Here is a 17,973-nt window from a genome sequence, read left to right on the forward strand (position 1 = left end):
GTTATGTATGTTCTTTTAATTTAAGTTATACGCCCTTTAAATTTTACTATGAGTTCACAGTAACAGTTATTTTAAAATGAAACACATTATAATAAGTGTTATCAATAATGTAACACATGTGAAGACAATAACAAAATGTCGTTGTTCTTTTATTTATCAATATTTCTATTTGAGCAAAACTAAAATGCCGTTCATAACAAAAATACTAAGATCTAAAAAAAGCAATTCATGTATCTTAATTTTTTAATTACACTGATAATATGCATTGATAACTGCACCATAGTTTCCATCTAAAACAAAGGAAATAAAAATAAAAATTAACAAGCATCTATCCCCTCTTAAAAGAGAAACATCTTGTAATTTGCGTAAAAGGTCATGCGTAGTTTGCCGTAGTGTTTATGTATCATTTAACTATCAAAACTGTCCCATATTCTCATTTCAGTTGTTCGACTAAGTTTTTTACCTCTTTTAACCGATTCTGTTAGACCATTTCGCTTAAGCAGTTGAACTATCAATGTTGATCCTGAGTGAATAGCATACATAAGTGCAGTCCTTCCCGCAGAGTCTGTTGCATTTATTTCAACATTATTGTCAAACAGACACCTTATTATGTCCAATTTCCTTTTCTCGTCAGCATTAACCTGGCAAGCAATCATAAGTGGTGTCAGTCCATTTGAATTCGTACAGTTACAATTCACCCCGCCTGTTGTTAAAATTTTAGCAAGTTTTAGATTCCCTGTTGACAGTGCTGTAATGAGCATTTCCTCCATGTCCAGTTTTGAATTTTCAATTTGTGTCCTTACATGTGAAATATATTCTACTGGTGTATTCTCAATTACTTCGGATCTTATAGCTATTTTAAAGGTCAATTCCCTAATTTGACATCTTCCCACTGTAACTATACCCACACATTATATTGTTAATCTGTTACAAATGTCCAAATTTGTAAAAAGCTGGATTGTTGAACCTTAAGATGAAAGTATTAAAGAATATTGACCTTTTGTTTGAAACAAATTGATTCAAACGTGTCAAGATTAACTTCGTCATATACATTGACGTTGAATTTGCCACTTTGCACATAGAAGAAATAGTAAATGTATTCGATTGTCTAAAATTGAATTTATAAAACAAGTCCAATATTTAAAATAGCCGACTGCTAATGTTATATACACACCCTGAAAGTATATCCCATAGTACTATATCAAAATTATAATAATCCGAACTTCTATTTAAGACCAGTATTCATTTATTCTAAACAAAATTTTATTGAAGAAACTAGCATAACATTTTACAAAAGTGTATCTCTTTTGAAAGTATTTGAATTTAACAAACGTTTCTCCTCAATAAAATCAACATACAACGTTTTGCTTTTCAAGGAGATGATATTTTAAATGGTTAAAATAAGAAGAAAAAAAAACCTTTAAAGAGGTGTATATTTTTTCTTTTTAATTTTTATTATTGATATTATTCAATTCGGTTAACACAGGTACATTTTTTTTAGTTGAACAGAAGAGAAATAATACGAATTGGAAAGTAACCGTTTTACCCGCTGGGATACTATCTGTGTCAGAAATTTAACTCGGAAAATAAAGTTTTGATGATAGAAATGTTTTAAAAGAGAGGCGAGAGATACGAAAGGGACTATCATACTCATAAGTCGAAATAAACTGACAATACCATGGCTAGATTAGAAATAAACAAACAGACAAACAACAGTTCACAAAACACTACATAGAAAACAACAGACTGAGAAGGACGAACCACATCACAAACTTGGGGGTGATCTCAGGTGCTCCGGAAGGGAAGCAGATTCTGCTCCACACGTGGCACCCGTCGTGTTGCTCATGTTAGTAAAAATCCGGTTATAAGTCTAATTCGGTAGGTCACATTCGGGAAAGGGGGACGGGATTGTAGTTACGACAATTAGAACATATCCGCTATCATCTGTGAAACGGATATTCCATAACGGTCAACAAACTCGTGATGGCGTCCGTAAAATTAATAAAGGGATGATTTCAACTTCACCGCTTGGAACTCTTGGTTCAATAGATTCCTTGTGAGCAACAACCTTCTATGAAAAAAACATGTTAGCAATATACAAGCCCTGGAATATCGTATCAATTGGGAGATATGAACTCCGTATGAAGGCGCTGCTGGCATGTTGCTACATATAAATGGAAAGTTCACAATTGGGAATCTGAAATCATCTCTTCTGTCGTAAAGTTTTGTTTTCAATCGACCATATCTGTCAATTTTAAGATGTAAGTCAAGATATGAGGCAGACTTAACTGTATATGTTGTAGCCTCAAGTTCGAGAGGATAGATACGTTCAACACAATCACAATTATCATTAATTATCATTCAAATAATCTTAGGGGTACTGTCTACCGTTGACTCTGCACAATGATGTTGAATATTGGTGAATATGGTACTTTATTTTCTAAAAAGTCAAAAGCTTTATTTATAAACGAATCTTGATACACAGAAAACATAAGCTCGCCCGGATTATCCCAACTTAGCTCCTATATCAGCCATTGTAGTAAGTTTTTCATCTTCATTCATTATCGGCTATGGTCGTTTAGAAATATTTCCAGTTTTAAGCGAACACTTTGAATGAAAGCGTCAATGGAATATATCTAAAGGGTAACAACATGTCAAGCTGAGTGCAAACGAACAATAAAAAATAAATTTCATTTCTGAAAACAAATGGAGTGTTGAAAGAAAATATTATCGTCCCAGGTGTTTAAGTGTAAGGATGTTCGCTTCTCTGTTTCAAAATAACAAGCTTTTTAAAAGGCTGTTATAAATTGATAGAATATAAATGAAGAAACTAAAACAGCAGAAAAAAATTAAGGGTCCGTGTGCTTGTTTTCGAGCTATTGCCATTGAAAATTTGGCGGGAAATGATTCCCTCTAGATTTTTCATACATTTAACATTGGTACCTTTTTTTCTTTCAAAAACAATGAAAAAATAACAGGATTTTATAAGATTTTCAAATATGGCTTTTTAAACTATATGTAATAAAATTATGAAAGGAAAAGTAGGGGTTAGCAGGCAAAATTTTCAGTGGCACTACATGGATAAAAACAGAGGGTTTCCGAATATCTGGCAAAAAATTCAAACCAGGAGGAGCGAACATCCTTAAATAATGATCAATTTAAAAACTATGTGACCGGACAAACAATCCGATGATAAGAAAAAAATGGTCACTTCAGATAATTACTGGATCAACAAACATGCAAGTTACTAATCCAATGCAGTATTTTTTCAGGGGCCTACCCAATAACTGTCATGCTATTTAAACGTTTCCTCGTTCTAGCGGACATGGAATATACAGGTTTTAATGTTTTAGTCGAAGACTTCCGATGGCATGAGTTATATGATATGTTTTATATGTTACTTTTTTAATAACAAATGTACATGACTACAAAAATGGATACAATAAGTTGTGCTGAGACAATAGCTTCACCAACGCCATTTTAGAATTTTATGAGCAACAGAACAGAACAGAACAGTTTAAGTTTGATTAGCCTAAACTATATAAAAAAGACTAATATATTTTTGATATTTCAAAAACCAAAATGAATATCAAAAGTGTTTTTGTTATTCGTTTTTGATTTCTCTAAACAAGAAAAGACTCGACATTTGCATTCAATTTCTGCGTTTTGCTCTATTTGATTCTCATTTTACGTTATACAATGTTTTCCTACCCTTTTTGATAGCCATTGAAAACCCCGGTGTATATACTACTTAATGTAGACAGAATAGACCGCCTGTCTTATGATTTGAACAAAGGTAATTAATGAATCAAAGACTTTAAAATTTCCTTGTACTAGTATTTATCTAAAATACAATATAAAAATTATTATATTTAAATATTAAATGAATCACAAACTTAAATGATACAATGAAATATTATATAAAGATGGTAAAAATACGATTGATTACAACATAACATTAACAAGGGAGGTTACTACTTATCTGATAAGAAAACTAGCCCTGTCGTTAAGTATACACAGCGGTTATCAGATCAATAGTATTTAAATCGGATATAATGCCGACGAATGGAAAATACTTTATCAATCTGAACAAAAAGGATGCATGATCTTTACTTTTTCAGTTCTGAAAGGTTAGTAATCTAAGATGATTAGAACTGATGACCAAGGTCCATCTGTCAGTATTAATACTATTACACGAACATTCAGGACAATAATCTGTTTTTACATCGAGATGACCGTGAGGTTTTCAACAGATCTTTAAAAAAAATATAGATCCGCGGACATTATCTAGTGCAAAATAGCATTCCTTATCTGTTGTTTTAAATTCATTTTTTTCAATGGATGTTCCTATAAATATTTTTTGTAAACACAAATTAATAATATGAAAATGTTTTGTCGTTAGATATATATATATAAAAGTAAAAAAATAATTGATAATATCTATGCACACGTACCGAAAAATTGTGTTAAAGCTTGTGGAAGAATATCTCAAGAACGTTTTGTGACACTCGCGGCAAGGACCGGTAACTCTGTAATTGTTTTTGCGGGAAAATATGATTGGCTTCTCATATCCAATCTTTTAGAAAAATGGATTTTTTACCATGGGTCCACGATGCACTTGCACTGCACTATTATTAGAATAGTACAATAGAATGATATACAAATGGATGAAAATTACATATACATGTAACTGTTATATTAATATAATATATAACAACAAACCAGTGTATACATACTCTGGGACTATTATTATATTAGTATAATAGTCCCAGGTATACTGATTTGTATCACTACAATATAATAGTTATTACGGTGTGGTTGAATTTCCTGTCAGTTATTCATCATCCACGCACGAACTTGTCTCAGAAAAAAAATATATCTGTACATTATCCTCAGTTTCAGGTATAGAGATGAGATCTTTTTCTGCGACATGTGCTTTTGACCATCCACAAGAACTTGCGGTCATCCGATGTTCAGTACTTCAGTACTTTGATTTTTTATTATTAAGATCGTTTGATTGAAAAAAATTTCCGAAAGTTTACAATTCAAAATGGTGATTAGCATTAAATCATTTTGCCATTTGGGGCCTATTCGTAATGACTTTGACTCATTTGTGAAGGCTATATGGTGACATATACTAGAGGGTGTGGAAGGGGGGGGTTACGGAATAGAGAATAATGGGTGGAAATATAAAGAATAGGCAAAATGGGCCAAAAAATAAAGAAAAGAAAATAATGCAGTGTTAGAATATAAAGAATAGAGAATAACTGGCAAAAAGTATAATGATTAGAAAAAAATGGCCTAAAACTTTAAAGAATACAGAAATGAATGACCCTAATCCAGACCCCCATACTAGTAGTTAGTTGCATATACCGACGTTTTTTGTCTCCAATAGATTGTTTTTAATAATCATACTTTTTCTCTTTACTTTAATGACTATCAAATAAAACGTGAGCTTCAATTCAATAATTTGTCAGCATATGATTACTTAACTTCTTTGCTTCCTGGTGACAAAATGTAAACGTTTTATTAATTTATTGCGTCTAAAGCACTTTTCTGGTTTTATCTTTATCAGGAGGGTTAGGCGGGGGAAAACAGCAGTGCATTTCACCTGTTGGTACTGTAGCGTCACTCTTCTTTCATTTTCTTGTGCCTGGTTTTGTAAACGTTGTGTGGCGTTTGTTATCGTTTGCTAAACGCTACAAAAGTAGAAACAAATAAATCGTTTAATTTAACAATTAAACGAGTCTTACCTTGGTTAAAGGCGAAATTTAATTGTAATTTTATGAGTTGTGTAAACACTGAAGGGATTAAATGAGATTGTGTTGCGCATGTGTGAACTTCAGTCTTCAAAGTAAAGTTTTATCAGTATGACATACAACGAAATATATACATATCAGGTCAGGAGCCTCTAGCCTTTGTTAGTCTTGTATTATTTTTAATTTTAGTTTCTTGTGTACAATTTGGAGTTTAGTATGGCGTTCATTATCACTGAACTAGTATATATATTTGTTTAGGGGCCAGCTGAAGGACGCCTCCGGGTGCGGGAATTTCTCGCTGCATTGAAGACCTATTGGTGGCCTTCTGCTGTTGTCTGTTCTGTGGTCGGGTTGTTGTCTCTTTGACACATTCCCCATTTCCATTCTCAATTTTATATGTAAACCACAATAGCTACATAATGGTCTCCGTTAACTAGGGAGGGAGGGTGTGGCATTTAATCCCTTCAGTGTTTACACAACTCATAGAATTACAATTAAACTTCGCCTTTTACCAAGGTAATACTCGTTCAATTGTTATATTTTATTTCGTTGTAACACTTCCGGGACCAAATGCGACTTTAAAGCCATAATGATAAAACTGAATACTAAGGATAAGAATTATATAATGTCTTACCTTCTGATTAATTCTTCAACACAATAAAGCTGAAAGAATTTTCATCTTTTTCAATCTTTTTATTATAAAATTTCGCAAATGTTTTTGCATCTGACCATCCTGCTTTTTGTAAAATACGAGAAATAGGTACTGCATTCATCTTTGCTTTAGAAACTGATGCTGATCTAACACTGTGAGCTTTGAAAATTGTTGTGTCAATATTAGCTTTTGCCATTACTATTTTTATCCATCTACAAATTGTATCTCTTGAAACAGGCTGATGTGGTTTCACATAACTTAAAAGTAACGGTTAATGTTTCCCTCTAAACAATTTGGTACGAAATACATATTCTTTATACACAGTATATACACAAAGTCTCCTATCTGGAGGGTAAGCCTTTATATTTACAGTTGGCTCCTTATAACCAGGTCGGCTTTGTTAAATAAATTCATTCAAAACAAAAATAAATTCTCCCTTCACTTTATGTACATGATTAATATTCATTAAATGAATTGATTGAGCTCGAGCTGCATTTGTCAAAGCTATTAACATAGTAAATTTTAATGTTAAATCTTTCAATTTTAAAAATTTCACTGGTGATAGGCTACGCAAAAATTGAACTACTTCACTAACGTCCCATGTAGATTTATATCTAGGTCTGGGTGGACGAAGATTAAAAATTCCTTTCATGTATCGTATCACCATTGAATGACGTCCAACTGGAATGCTGTCAATAGTAAGTCCTAAAGACGAAAGTGCTCCTCGAGCCAGATTTAAACTACTATAACCAAGATTACCTTTCTTAAATAAAGCAAAAATTCAAGCACTGTTCCTACAGAAATTCGAAAGTAATTAATTTGTTTTTTGTTACAGTTTCTTTGTACTTGATTTCCAAGACGACATGAGTATGTGGGTTGTTTCATTAGAAAATCTCGTTCTCTGAAGCTACTCCTGACACTTGACATGCAATTCGTTTCATTTTCTTGTGTAAAGGATGAACAGACTGCGGATCGTGAGGAAGACTCAAAATTTTCTTGCTCTTTGAAAGAACGATTGGATTGTCTGTTTACAACTGCATAAGTCTCGGGAACCAAGTTTGTGTCTGCCAACATTGAGCTATTACTATTCCTCTTGCACCGTCTTCTCTGATTTTGAAAATGCACCGGCTCAATAAACTGAAAGGAGGAAACAAATAGACAAACTGAACATTGGACCAATTTATACTAAATGCATTAATGAATACAGATAATGGATCTGGTCATCAAGAACAGTAATTTCCTAATTGGAAATGTAATCTAGATGCAAACAAATCAATGTCTTGCCTTTGCCACAAAGTACATAATTGGTCAAAAACAGACCTATCCAATTTCCATTCTAATTTGTCATCAAATTCTCTAGATTTTTTGTCCGCTAGATTTTCTTTGCCTGCTATATGAGTGCATGTCAACCAGATATCATTATCTTTACAAAACAACCAAATCTGTTTTGAAATTGTATTGCAATCTATGGACTTTGTGCCGCCTATATTTGATATGTAGGCCAATGCCGTAGTATTGTCTGTAAGAAACTTAACATGCTTATTTCTGATCAGATGAGAAAGAATTTTAATGTAAAATATATAGCTAATATTTCTAAATAATAATGATTTTTAGATTCTTCATCTGTCCATCTACCTCCAATTTCGTTATCACTTAATATGCCACCCCATCCTAATAATGAGGCATCTGTCTAAATCACAATTTGTGGACTGTTGTGACTTATTTGTCTTACTTCAGTTGACACATTAGCAACCCACCATTCTAAATCTCCTTTCATCGGATTTGAAATAAGCATGCTTTGTTCAAAATCTCCTTTTGAGTTTTTTAATGCTATAATTTTTTCCCTTTCAAGATTACGATAAAACAATTTACCGAATTCAACTGCAGACAAAGAGGGTACTATAAGTCTAATAACTTTTGCTGCATCTCTAATTTTAGCTAAGTTTCTCTGCAGTAACCATTTACATTCTTTTACTAGGTTTTGTTTTTTGTCTTCAGTAAGAGTTATAATCATATTTTCTGAATCAATAATGTTACCCAAGAATATAATTTGTTTTGATGGTTGAAAAACAGATTTGTCTTTATGTATGACAAATCCTAATTTTGACATTAATTCAATTGTGTCATTTACATTTTGATTGCATTCTTCTACAGTCTCTCCTAATAAAAGACTATCGTCTATGTAACCAACATTCACATGACCTAAAACTCTAAGACTAGAGTATACAGGTTTTAATAATTTAGTAAATATTCTAGGTGAGCAGGAAATCCCATTTGGTAAGCATGTGTATTGAAAAAGTTTTCCGTTCCAATAAAACCGTAAAAACTTTTGATGTTCCTCTGCAATTGAAACACTATAGTATAGTCTCAAATCAATAGAAGCCATATATGATTTGTTAGTTACAAGTTTAATGGCACTTTCAAAAGTGTCCATTTTAAAATGATGATACTCAATGTATTCATTTAACTTTTTAAGATTCGAAATCATTCTATATTCTTCATTCTTTTTTGGCCTTAAAAAATATAGGCGATAGAAACTGGTTTTTCATTGACTGAACTTTTTGATAACATCAATTGCCAGTAGACTAGAGTATACAGGTTTTAATAATTTAGTAAATATTCTAGGTGAGCAGGAAATCCCATTTGGTAAGCATGTGTATTGAAAAAGTTTTCCGTTCCAATAAAACCGTAAAAACTTTTGATGTTCCTCTGCAATTGAAACACTATAGTATAGTCTCAAATCAATAGAAGCCATATATGATTTGTTAGTTACAAGTTTAATGGCACTTTCAAAAGTGTCCATTTTAAAATGATGATACTCAATGTATTCATTTAACTTTTTAAGATTCGAAATCATTCTATATTCTTCATTCTTTTTTGGCCTTAAAAAATATAGGCGATAGAAACTGGTTTTTCATTGACTGAACTTTTTGATAACATCAATTGCCAGTAACTTTTGAATTTCATTTGAAACATTATCACTTTCTTTTGAGTTAAAGACGGATTTTACATTGAAATTGTCTTGCTTAGGTTATCTATGAACTCTATATGACAATGGCTTACTATGTCTAAAATAAATTTGTCAGAGGTAATTTTTTCCCATTCATTGGATAACTTTTTCAATACAGCAGCTTTAAAACAATGACTTACTTCATTTGATGTATCTAATACTTTTGTGGATTTCCTCCTCTCTGGGAGTTTTTTGGAACAGGGCCGGAACCTCGACCTCTTCCTCCTCGGAAGCCACCTCTTCCTCCACGGTAGCCACCTCTGCTTCCTCTATGGCCTCCTCTACCACCTCTGTAGAAGCCTCCGCCTCTGCCATTTCCAAACTTCAACTTGTTTCCCACCTTGGAACAATCTTCAATGTCCTTAGAAACATTGGAGACGTCGTCTCCAAAAAAGTTGTTTGTGTAAGGAACAGAGTGAGAGCACAGTTGCACATATTCTGCTATCATTTCGGGCTTTAAAAAATCCCTTCTTGTCATGTTTACTTGACGGTTTGCATGGCCCAACAAAGCCAATACGTCATTACATTTGTCAAGGTATTCTCCGCCACCGGAGTTATCATTGTTGTTTTCATCAAGAGCCATTTTGTTGACAGTTTTTGTTAGAATTGTTGCTGCTTTTACAATAGTTTTTTCAAGAAATTGTAATATTTTTTTCGGCAGTTTGTGCTCCTGGTGAAATTATATTCCATATGAACTGGTTCATTCTTACAACCGACAAACCTTCACAATTTTCAGGTCTGGTATTGTTCTCATCTTTTGTTAAATCATAGTACTGCTCCTTATTCATACCATTCCTGAACAACTCATTGACGTTATTTGCCAAGACCTCATCGATTTTGTCATCACAAAATTCTTGAACCCTTCATCTCTTAGACATAGAAGAGAACCTACTATCATCTTTTTTCTGCTTCTTTGCAGGTGTTTCACTTTCAATTTCTACATTTTCCCCATCATCATGGGGATTTTCTTCACCTTCATCATAATTATCATCATAATTATAATTCCCCTCATCACATTCCTCAATCTCTTGTACACGGTCTTTTAAAGACCTGATATCGTCAGACTGTTTTTTCTGACCATCTTGAATGGATTTCAACATTGTCATGATTGCATCGTGATTTTCTTCATTTGAGCCAGAAGTAGAGAGGCCAGGGGTTTGAGTTTCAATAACCTGCTTCGCTGATTTTTTACCTTTTACACTTGAAGTGTTGGCTCCGCCACTCGCGGTAGCCTTTGACTTTTCAGAGTCATATTTCCTTTTTCCAGCCGCGCTGGAAACGGAAGGAACCTGTTCTGAAAGAAGAAGTTCATCTTCATCAGTTATGTCTTCATGCGAAGACTTTCTTTTCTTGCGGCGGACCCCTTTTCAATCATTTTCTCTGCCATGTTTTCTTGAATAACCGGTTTACGGCAATATGCCGAAAACAGGTAAAAGTCATAAATTTTTACCGAATTACGTCCGGTAAATACTAACTTTTATTTATTTAAATATCAAATTTTATTAATAATAAAATGTAAATCAACTTCGTTGATTCAATTTAAATTGAAGTTAGGACAATTCAAACCACGTCCGAACTGCCCAAGAACTATCAGCACACTGAAAGTTCACACATGCGCAGCACAATCTCATTTGGTCCCGAAGTGTTACAACGAAATAAAATCAGTGTTTACTGACCCTGTTTTGAAATTCCAATAATGCATGCACATGTTGTTGGTAAAAAGACTTATTACGCGGCTATAATTAAATGCGGTTCCTTCAACCAATAAAATAATAAATCTCAAGACTACATCGTTTTTTCTATTTCATATGTATGAAAGTTTGTTGCCTATAATTAAGATTATTACTAACAGTGTTTCGGGATTTTTTGCTTAGACTGTTAAAGCATTGGTTCCTTTTCAAAAGTCTCCCAACTATTGCCTTGATTTAGAAAGTTATTCTTTTATATTTTTGTTACATTTATACGATATGATAGGCACTAGGGCGACGATTTCACTGCATTGTTTGTCTTTTTGCAGATTGTTCCAATGTTTTCTTATAATTTTACTTATATTCAAGGTTGTAGTTAGAAACAAATGTAGCATTCGTACAAACAAACGATGAACGACAAACTGTAGACGCACTTTTAGCGAGTGCATAGTTTGTCAAAGTTTATGTAAACTTTGCAAACGTATGTTAGAAACAAACGATCAAAACATGTGCGCGCTTAGCCGTTTGTATCGTTTGTGTTAGAAGGAAATGCACTCTAAATATGTAAACAAACTAAATGTTTTTTAATAATTCGAATGACTAAACAACTTTTTCTTTGAAAATTGTAATTTCATTTTAATGATTCAAATGGTTCTTACATTTATTAAGTGTTACATGCCCAAAGACTTAGAGGAAAATGGGGATCCGGTGAAATACCTTTGCAATTATTTACGATGCATCTCTATGAAATACCCCCTGACTTAGGTTTTCTGTCTATACGGAAAGTAATTCCATCGTACACAACCTTTTGAAACTCGCCAAAGATGTTGCTGAAATTAGTTCAGTTGACAAGCTCTTCCAGTCTCTAATCGTAGCTAGAAGAAAATAATTATAGTATGCTACTGTTCTTGACCTGATAAGTATCAAGTTGGCATGTCGTCTAAAGTTATAGTTTTCGGTGTTACATTTGATTGATTGTTGGTTGCTTAACGTTCAGTGGCAAATATTTCATGCATGTTCAGGACGATGTTATGATTGAATAATGGATGAAAATTACATAGATAATCTGGGACAAGATGATTTTTTATTTTGTACAGATATGTACTAAGTCTATGAACTTTACGGCGTGTTTTAAGAAGCTCAAGACCAACTTAAAGCTAGGAACGGTTTCAATGAAAAAAAACTTTTATTTTACTGTATTATCAGTCACACCAAAGATTAAGTTTCAAATATATCATTATATAATCATTATATGTACAACACGTGTTCTTTTTTTAATAAATCCCATAGACTTCATTTTGTGTAGCGCCTTTTGTGTTTTCACATAAAGTACAGCATATTTTATTTATCTTATTGCACAGTTTTATTGAGAAAGTTGAATCATTTTGACATACATTATTTTTTAAGGACTTGTTCCGCATTTTTAAAATACAACAGATTTTTCACAGATTTTGAATTAGAATTTCAAGTAATTACATTCACGATCCTATACTAGATCTTTCAGGATCCGATCGCAATGCTTGACCACCGTAAGGTATTCTTTCACGATCATTTCTCTCGATATACCAATAGACAGCCGTGAGAATAAAAGCTCACTTCAAACAGGCCAATATATTCATTATACTCCCAAACTCGGTAGGTGGTGTAAAAATCAGTTCATAAGAACACAAATGTCTTTCACCACGTAAAACAATGGTAAATACATGTAGTTACTTCGGTATAAATGATCGAGAAAATAAGAAGGTAAAAAACAAAACAAATATTAAAATTAAGACAGTATTCATGCAATAACTACAAATTGGATACAGTCATTGATTGATTGATTGATTGATTGATTGATTGATTGATTGATTGATTGATTGATTGAAAAGGGATTTGCTCATTTCACTCCGAACGAAAGTCGTGACCATTTGAGAATTGTTTGTTTGTAACTCTGTTGTTGTTATCATGATAATTATTTGTATTGCAGCCTTAATTTCACCAATGAAATTTTTTATTAGAGTTTGCCTTTGTATTAAATTAATTTATAAACTTTTTGGAACTTTACAATGGCCGTCTGATTTCACTTCAAGAATGTGATATATGCAAATTTATTTGGCCTTCAATGCATCAACTCTTTTAAGATGGGAATCCTATGGGAAAACACATTGACATAATTTTCTAAACATTTTTTTTGGAACCCAATGACATTGTATAGTGTTGCAAACTGTAATGTGGAGATTTGCAGTATTGGAACTTAGGTCTGGTCAAACCAAAGATTTTAAAATTGGGTTTTGCTGCTTCTCTTTAAGCACGTGGCATTAATAAGTAAAATCAGAGACTGGTTGCCTCGAAGTCAGTCAAAATAATGAATCCGTGTAGGATGACATGTCTTCTTGTGACCTATAGCATCGCGAACTAGCACGTCAGGCTCAGTGTGTCGGTCTAATACAAAGCAGATTAATAATTCATATATAAATAACATGATATCGTCCTGAATATGCATTTAATTTTGCCACTGGACATTAAAAAGCCATCCATTGTTACCACCGCAGGCACAGCCTTGCATAAAAGAGTGATTATGCGGTCGTATAATGGTATGACGTTTGTTGTCGTCTTCATTTGGTTTCCAAGTGGAAATAATAACTTGAGTATACATGTAAGTGTATGGATCTTTATGAAATTGTACCACAAGGTTTTGTACCACATAAGGAAGGCTGGAATTAATTTTGAGGGTTATTGTCCCATCTTTGTAGGAATTAAGGACAAATAACAAGCGTTTTTCTTGTTTCGGGACAATAACTTAATTTTAAGTGTATGAATCTCTATGAATTTGTACCACATGGTTCCATACTTCATGAGGAATGTTGTGACTGATTTTAGGGGTTATGACCCAAAACTTTCAAGAATTACGGACAACAAAAAAGATTTTCTGGTTTCCGGACAATAACTTAAGTATAAGGCTAAAATGAATCGTTTTAGGAAAAGGGCTCAAAACAATACTTTTATTATACTTTGCATACTTGCTCATTTCTTGACCAATTTCAAAGGGGTTTAATTCAAAGTCTTAAATTCTTGAGGTTTTTTTATATGCATAATCTAACCGTGTATTTATAGATTCTTATTTTTGGGGTCCGTTTTCAATTTGGTCCACATGAATGTCCAAAGGGTCAAAACTTAAACTTTGCTTGATTTTAACAAAAAAAAGAGACTATTAATGTTCTTTGCAATGGTGAATATAAACGTGAAATTTGATATTGGATTTTCGGCCCGGTTTTCAATTGGTTCACATCAGTTCCAACGTGTTCATAATCAATTTTAGTTTGATTTTAACAAAAAATGAATTCAAGGGGTCTTTTAATCGCTTAATCTACACATGTATTTGTATGTTAAGTTTTGGATCATGATAGGCAAATATCCAATTTTATTTTTTTAAGTTCTTAGACCACATTCATTCTGTGTCAGAAACCTATGATATGTCAAATATTTGATCACAATCAAAATTCAGAGTTGCATTACACAGTTAATAGAAAGTTTAAGTAGATTCACAGTTAAAAATAGATTCCGCATTAAATTTTAATTATATATAAGAAATTATGTATAAGTATAGTTTGATATTTTCTATTCAATATTAGATATTTTTAAAAAATAATTAAAGGTACTAAGTTTTTTGAATTTTAGATATTGTATTCAATATAATGATGAATGATATTTTGTTAATTGTCTTTTTTTTCATTTCCTTTCTAAAGAATTTTGAGAACTTGGTGGTAGGTTTGTTTTTATTCTATATAAATTGATTTTCAGAATGCTATATATATATAATAATTTTTTTATGAAGCTAACCCCTTGACAAACGTAGCTGTTATTGTCCATTGATAAATACTAGTAGATTAAATTCTTGGTCCTGAATCTAACCTTGTACTAATATTTAGATTTTGGATATTGGACCACATTCTGTATGTGCCTGTCTCAAGTCAGGAGCCTGGGTAGTACAGTGGTTGTCGTTGGTTCTTGTCTGTCATGTTTGTTTTTCGTTAATTTTTTTGTTAAAAGTTAGGCCGTTAGTTTTCTCATCCAAATTGTTTCACATTTTTCAGGTTTGGGCTTTTTATAGCCTACTATATGGTATGGGTTTTTCTTACTGTTGAAGGACTTACGGTTACATTTAATTGCTTATATCAACTTTTATTGAACCTTGGTGGATAGTTGTCTCATTGGCAATTATATCAAATCAAATCAAATCAAATATTTTATTATTCCAATCAGGTTCCCACAGGGGGCATTTACAATATCATGATAATATAAGTAACAAACATGAGACGTTGCACAGTATATAACGTGACAGATATTATAATAGACAATTGAAAATAGCATTTATAATCCCCAAAAAATACATTACTAGTACTCTTGAGTATTTTTATTCCTTCCTTCCTTATTACTATTATTATTTTTGTGTTCAGCAGTCTACAAATAAAAAATATAAATAAAATAAAAATTAAAAATTAAATATAAAAAATAATTATAAAGTTTGAACATACTTAAATTCTTATTTATAAAGATGGGAAATGTGTTCATCTGCAGGAGACACCAAGGGACGGTGCTCTAGGATATATTGTTGATTGCGATAGGCAATAATATCAATCCTCCCCGTGTCAGAAGCAGTTGAACAAAATAAATAGAGAAACTGAATCCAGTCAATTAACAAATATTTTTTTAAAAACAACAATTGCTTATTATTCAAAACATGTCATATAAATCTGATATTTGCAGTGTTTAAACAGGAAAATACACAACTCTTTTAATACAGTCGAGTTTTCACAATACAGCAGCCTTGGCAATTTCTCTTTGGAATTCAAGTTAATGAAATTGGGACATGATTCAGAAATAATGTGATATAAATGGTGTCTGTCTTCGTTATATTTTGTGCAATAAAAGAGAAAATGAACTTCATCTTCAACTTTAAAAGAGTAACACTGCTGACATAGTCTAAGGTGTGGAGGAGTACCCTGGTATCGTCCTATTTCAATCTGCAAATGGTGAGATGACACCCTAAATTTTGTTAATGATCTCCTAAGCTCAAAATTGTTCATGACATTTAGATACTTTTCGAAACCATGATTATTCTTACGTTTTACACAAGTGGGGAGCTTCCCTGCTGAATTCTTGGTCAGTTGATCCTTCTAAATTTTTATACACGTCTCTTTCAATATTTTCCTGATGGTATTTTTTGAAATATTTTCCCCATCATTTAGGTTTGCAAACCCAGGAAGAGTTTTTAAAATGTGTTGGAGAGAGCCATACCATTACGATTTATGCTGATAGAATAAAGTTTCTGAATGCTGGTTTGCATCCAAAAACTTAAAAAACGACCAAGTTCAGATAAGGCTGCAAAATTTGTGTGTGTGTGTTTATTTTTGTGCACACCCAGAATAAATTTACAAAATTTAATGTGTAGCATTTCACAAGTTAAATTCGAATAAACTTTATCTAATGTTAACTGGTTTCCAGATCTAAATTTTGCTAAAAAGGGATTAAATGAGCTCCAAAATTCACTTCCATCATACATCATTGCCTTATATATTTTTTTTATAAAAGTCCAATTTCAAATATTTCAGGTCTTTGACCACATGTATTCTGTGTCAAATATTGAATCAAAATTCAAATTCAGAGCTGTATCAAGCTGAATTAAGTGTCCACACTTGTCTCAACTATTCCCTCTTCGACATCTGCGGTCGTATCATTCTGCCCCCCACTGAGCATTTTATTTATATTTACAATTCATTTGGATATGTAATTTAACTGCAAAACCACCAAGGGACGGTGGTGCATGGCAAAATGGGAGTTAGACGCACATTGTTTACATACTAGTTTTTATAATTTGATTCAAACACCTCGTACCCGATGAAGTTGGGTTAATTTACATTGTAATTTTAATCCAGGCGGCACCTAGGGAACATGTCATGCACAATTTACTTTTGAAAAGAACACTGAAGAAAAAAGTGCTTTAAAAAGCTAATACGTGCAGAATGTCGTCGTCGTCCGTTAACTTTTACAAAAAATCTTCTCCTCTAAAACTTCTTTGCCAAAGGAGTATGGCCACGAAGTGCCGATATTGGCCCTGTGAGGCGACAAAAAATAAAAGAGAAATAAGGTGGATCCTTTATAGCTAAAACATATCTACGTATATCGTTATTTGTTATTATAGTATAAAATCATATTTTTGTGACGTCATTAATGTGACGTAATACCCGGAATCAAACCGGAACGCTCAAAGTGTCCAAATTCTTAAAGAATTTCACACTTCCTGGTTAAATTTCGCAATGGCCACAGGCCTCGACCAAAGTAATTTTACTCTTATTTTGATTGTTTGACACTTCGACTCAGTTTGCAATAATATTTAGCGTGGTCGAGGCCTGTCGCCACATCAAAAATTTTACTTTTGCTAACAAGCAAATCCTGATTCAACGCCGCCATTTCCGAGGTACGATATATTCTGTGACGCAATAACTGTACCAAGAACTTGTACAATTGCTACAAATAGAATAAATTCTATAATTTATTATTTTCTTATTTATAACAAACAAAAAAGAAGAAAATGGAATAACAAGTCTTTGTTTTAACGAAGCTTTGTTAACCGCCGATCTGGCGAGGTTTTTTTAAAAACACGGATAGATACGTCCTCATAACTGTTTTTATTAGAAAACAAGATCAATTGGTGGAAATAAAAATTATGAATTTGCAAATTATTTTAAAGTTCATTTCCACGATATTTTGTTATAATTAGCCCGGTCTGTGCTATGCAAACACAAATATGACAGTTTTAAATTAGAGATGTAGTTTTTTTTCGTAAAATTCTGCATCCAGCAGATCGATATGGGTGTCAAC

The 17,973-nt window shown here is 32.6% G+C and overlaps 1 protein-coding gene across 1 annotated transcript; it reads right to left on the minus strand.

The window, feature by feature from the left end:
- Positions 1-9,575: 9,575 nt before the first annotated feature.
- LOC127723868 (uncharacterized) lies at positions 9,576-10,527 on the minus strand. Its single transcript, XM_052230586.1, has 2 exons — positions 10,314-10,527; positions 9,576-9,772 (listed from the first exon to the last, which is right to left on the minus strand). Exons 1-2 carry the CDS (start codon positions 10,525-10,527, stop codon positions 9,576-9,578), a joined length of 411 nt encoding a protein of 136 aa, XP_052086546.1.
- Positions 10,528-17,973: the final 7,446 nt, after the last annotated feature.

Source organism: Mytilus californianus, unplaced genomic scaffold, assembly GCF_021869535.1.
Source record: "Mytilus californianus isolate M0D057914Y unplaced genomic scaffold, xbMytCali1.0.p SCAF_13, whole genome shotgun sequence".
Classification (NCBI taxonomy): domain Eukaryota; kingdom Metazoa; phylum Mollusca; class Bivalvia; order Mytilida; family Mytilidae; genus Mytilus; species Mytilus californianus.

Coding starts and splice junctions, on each gene's coding strand:
- LOC127723868 (XM_052230586.1), bottom strand. CDS start 10,527: ATGACAATGTTGAAATCCATTCAAGATGGTCAGAAAAAACAGTCTGAC. Junction 9,773..10,313: donor GAAGCAGAAAAAAGATGATA/GTAGGTTCTCTT, acceptor AGGACATTGAAG/ATTGTTCCAAGGTGGGAAAC.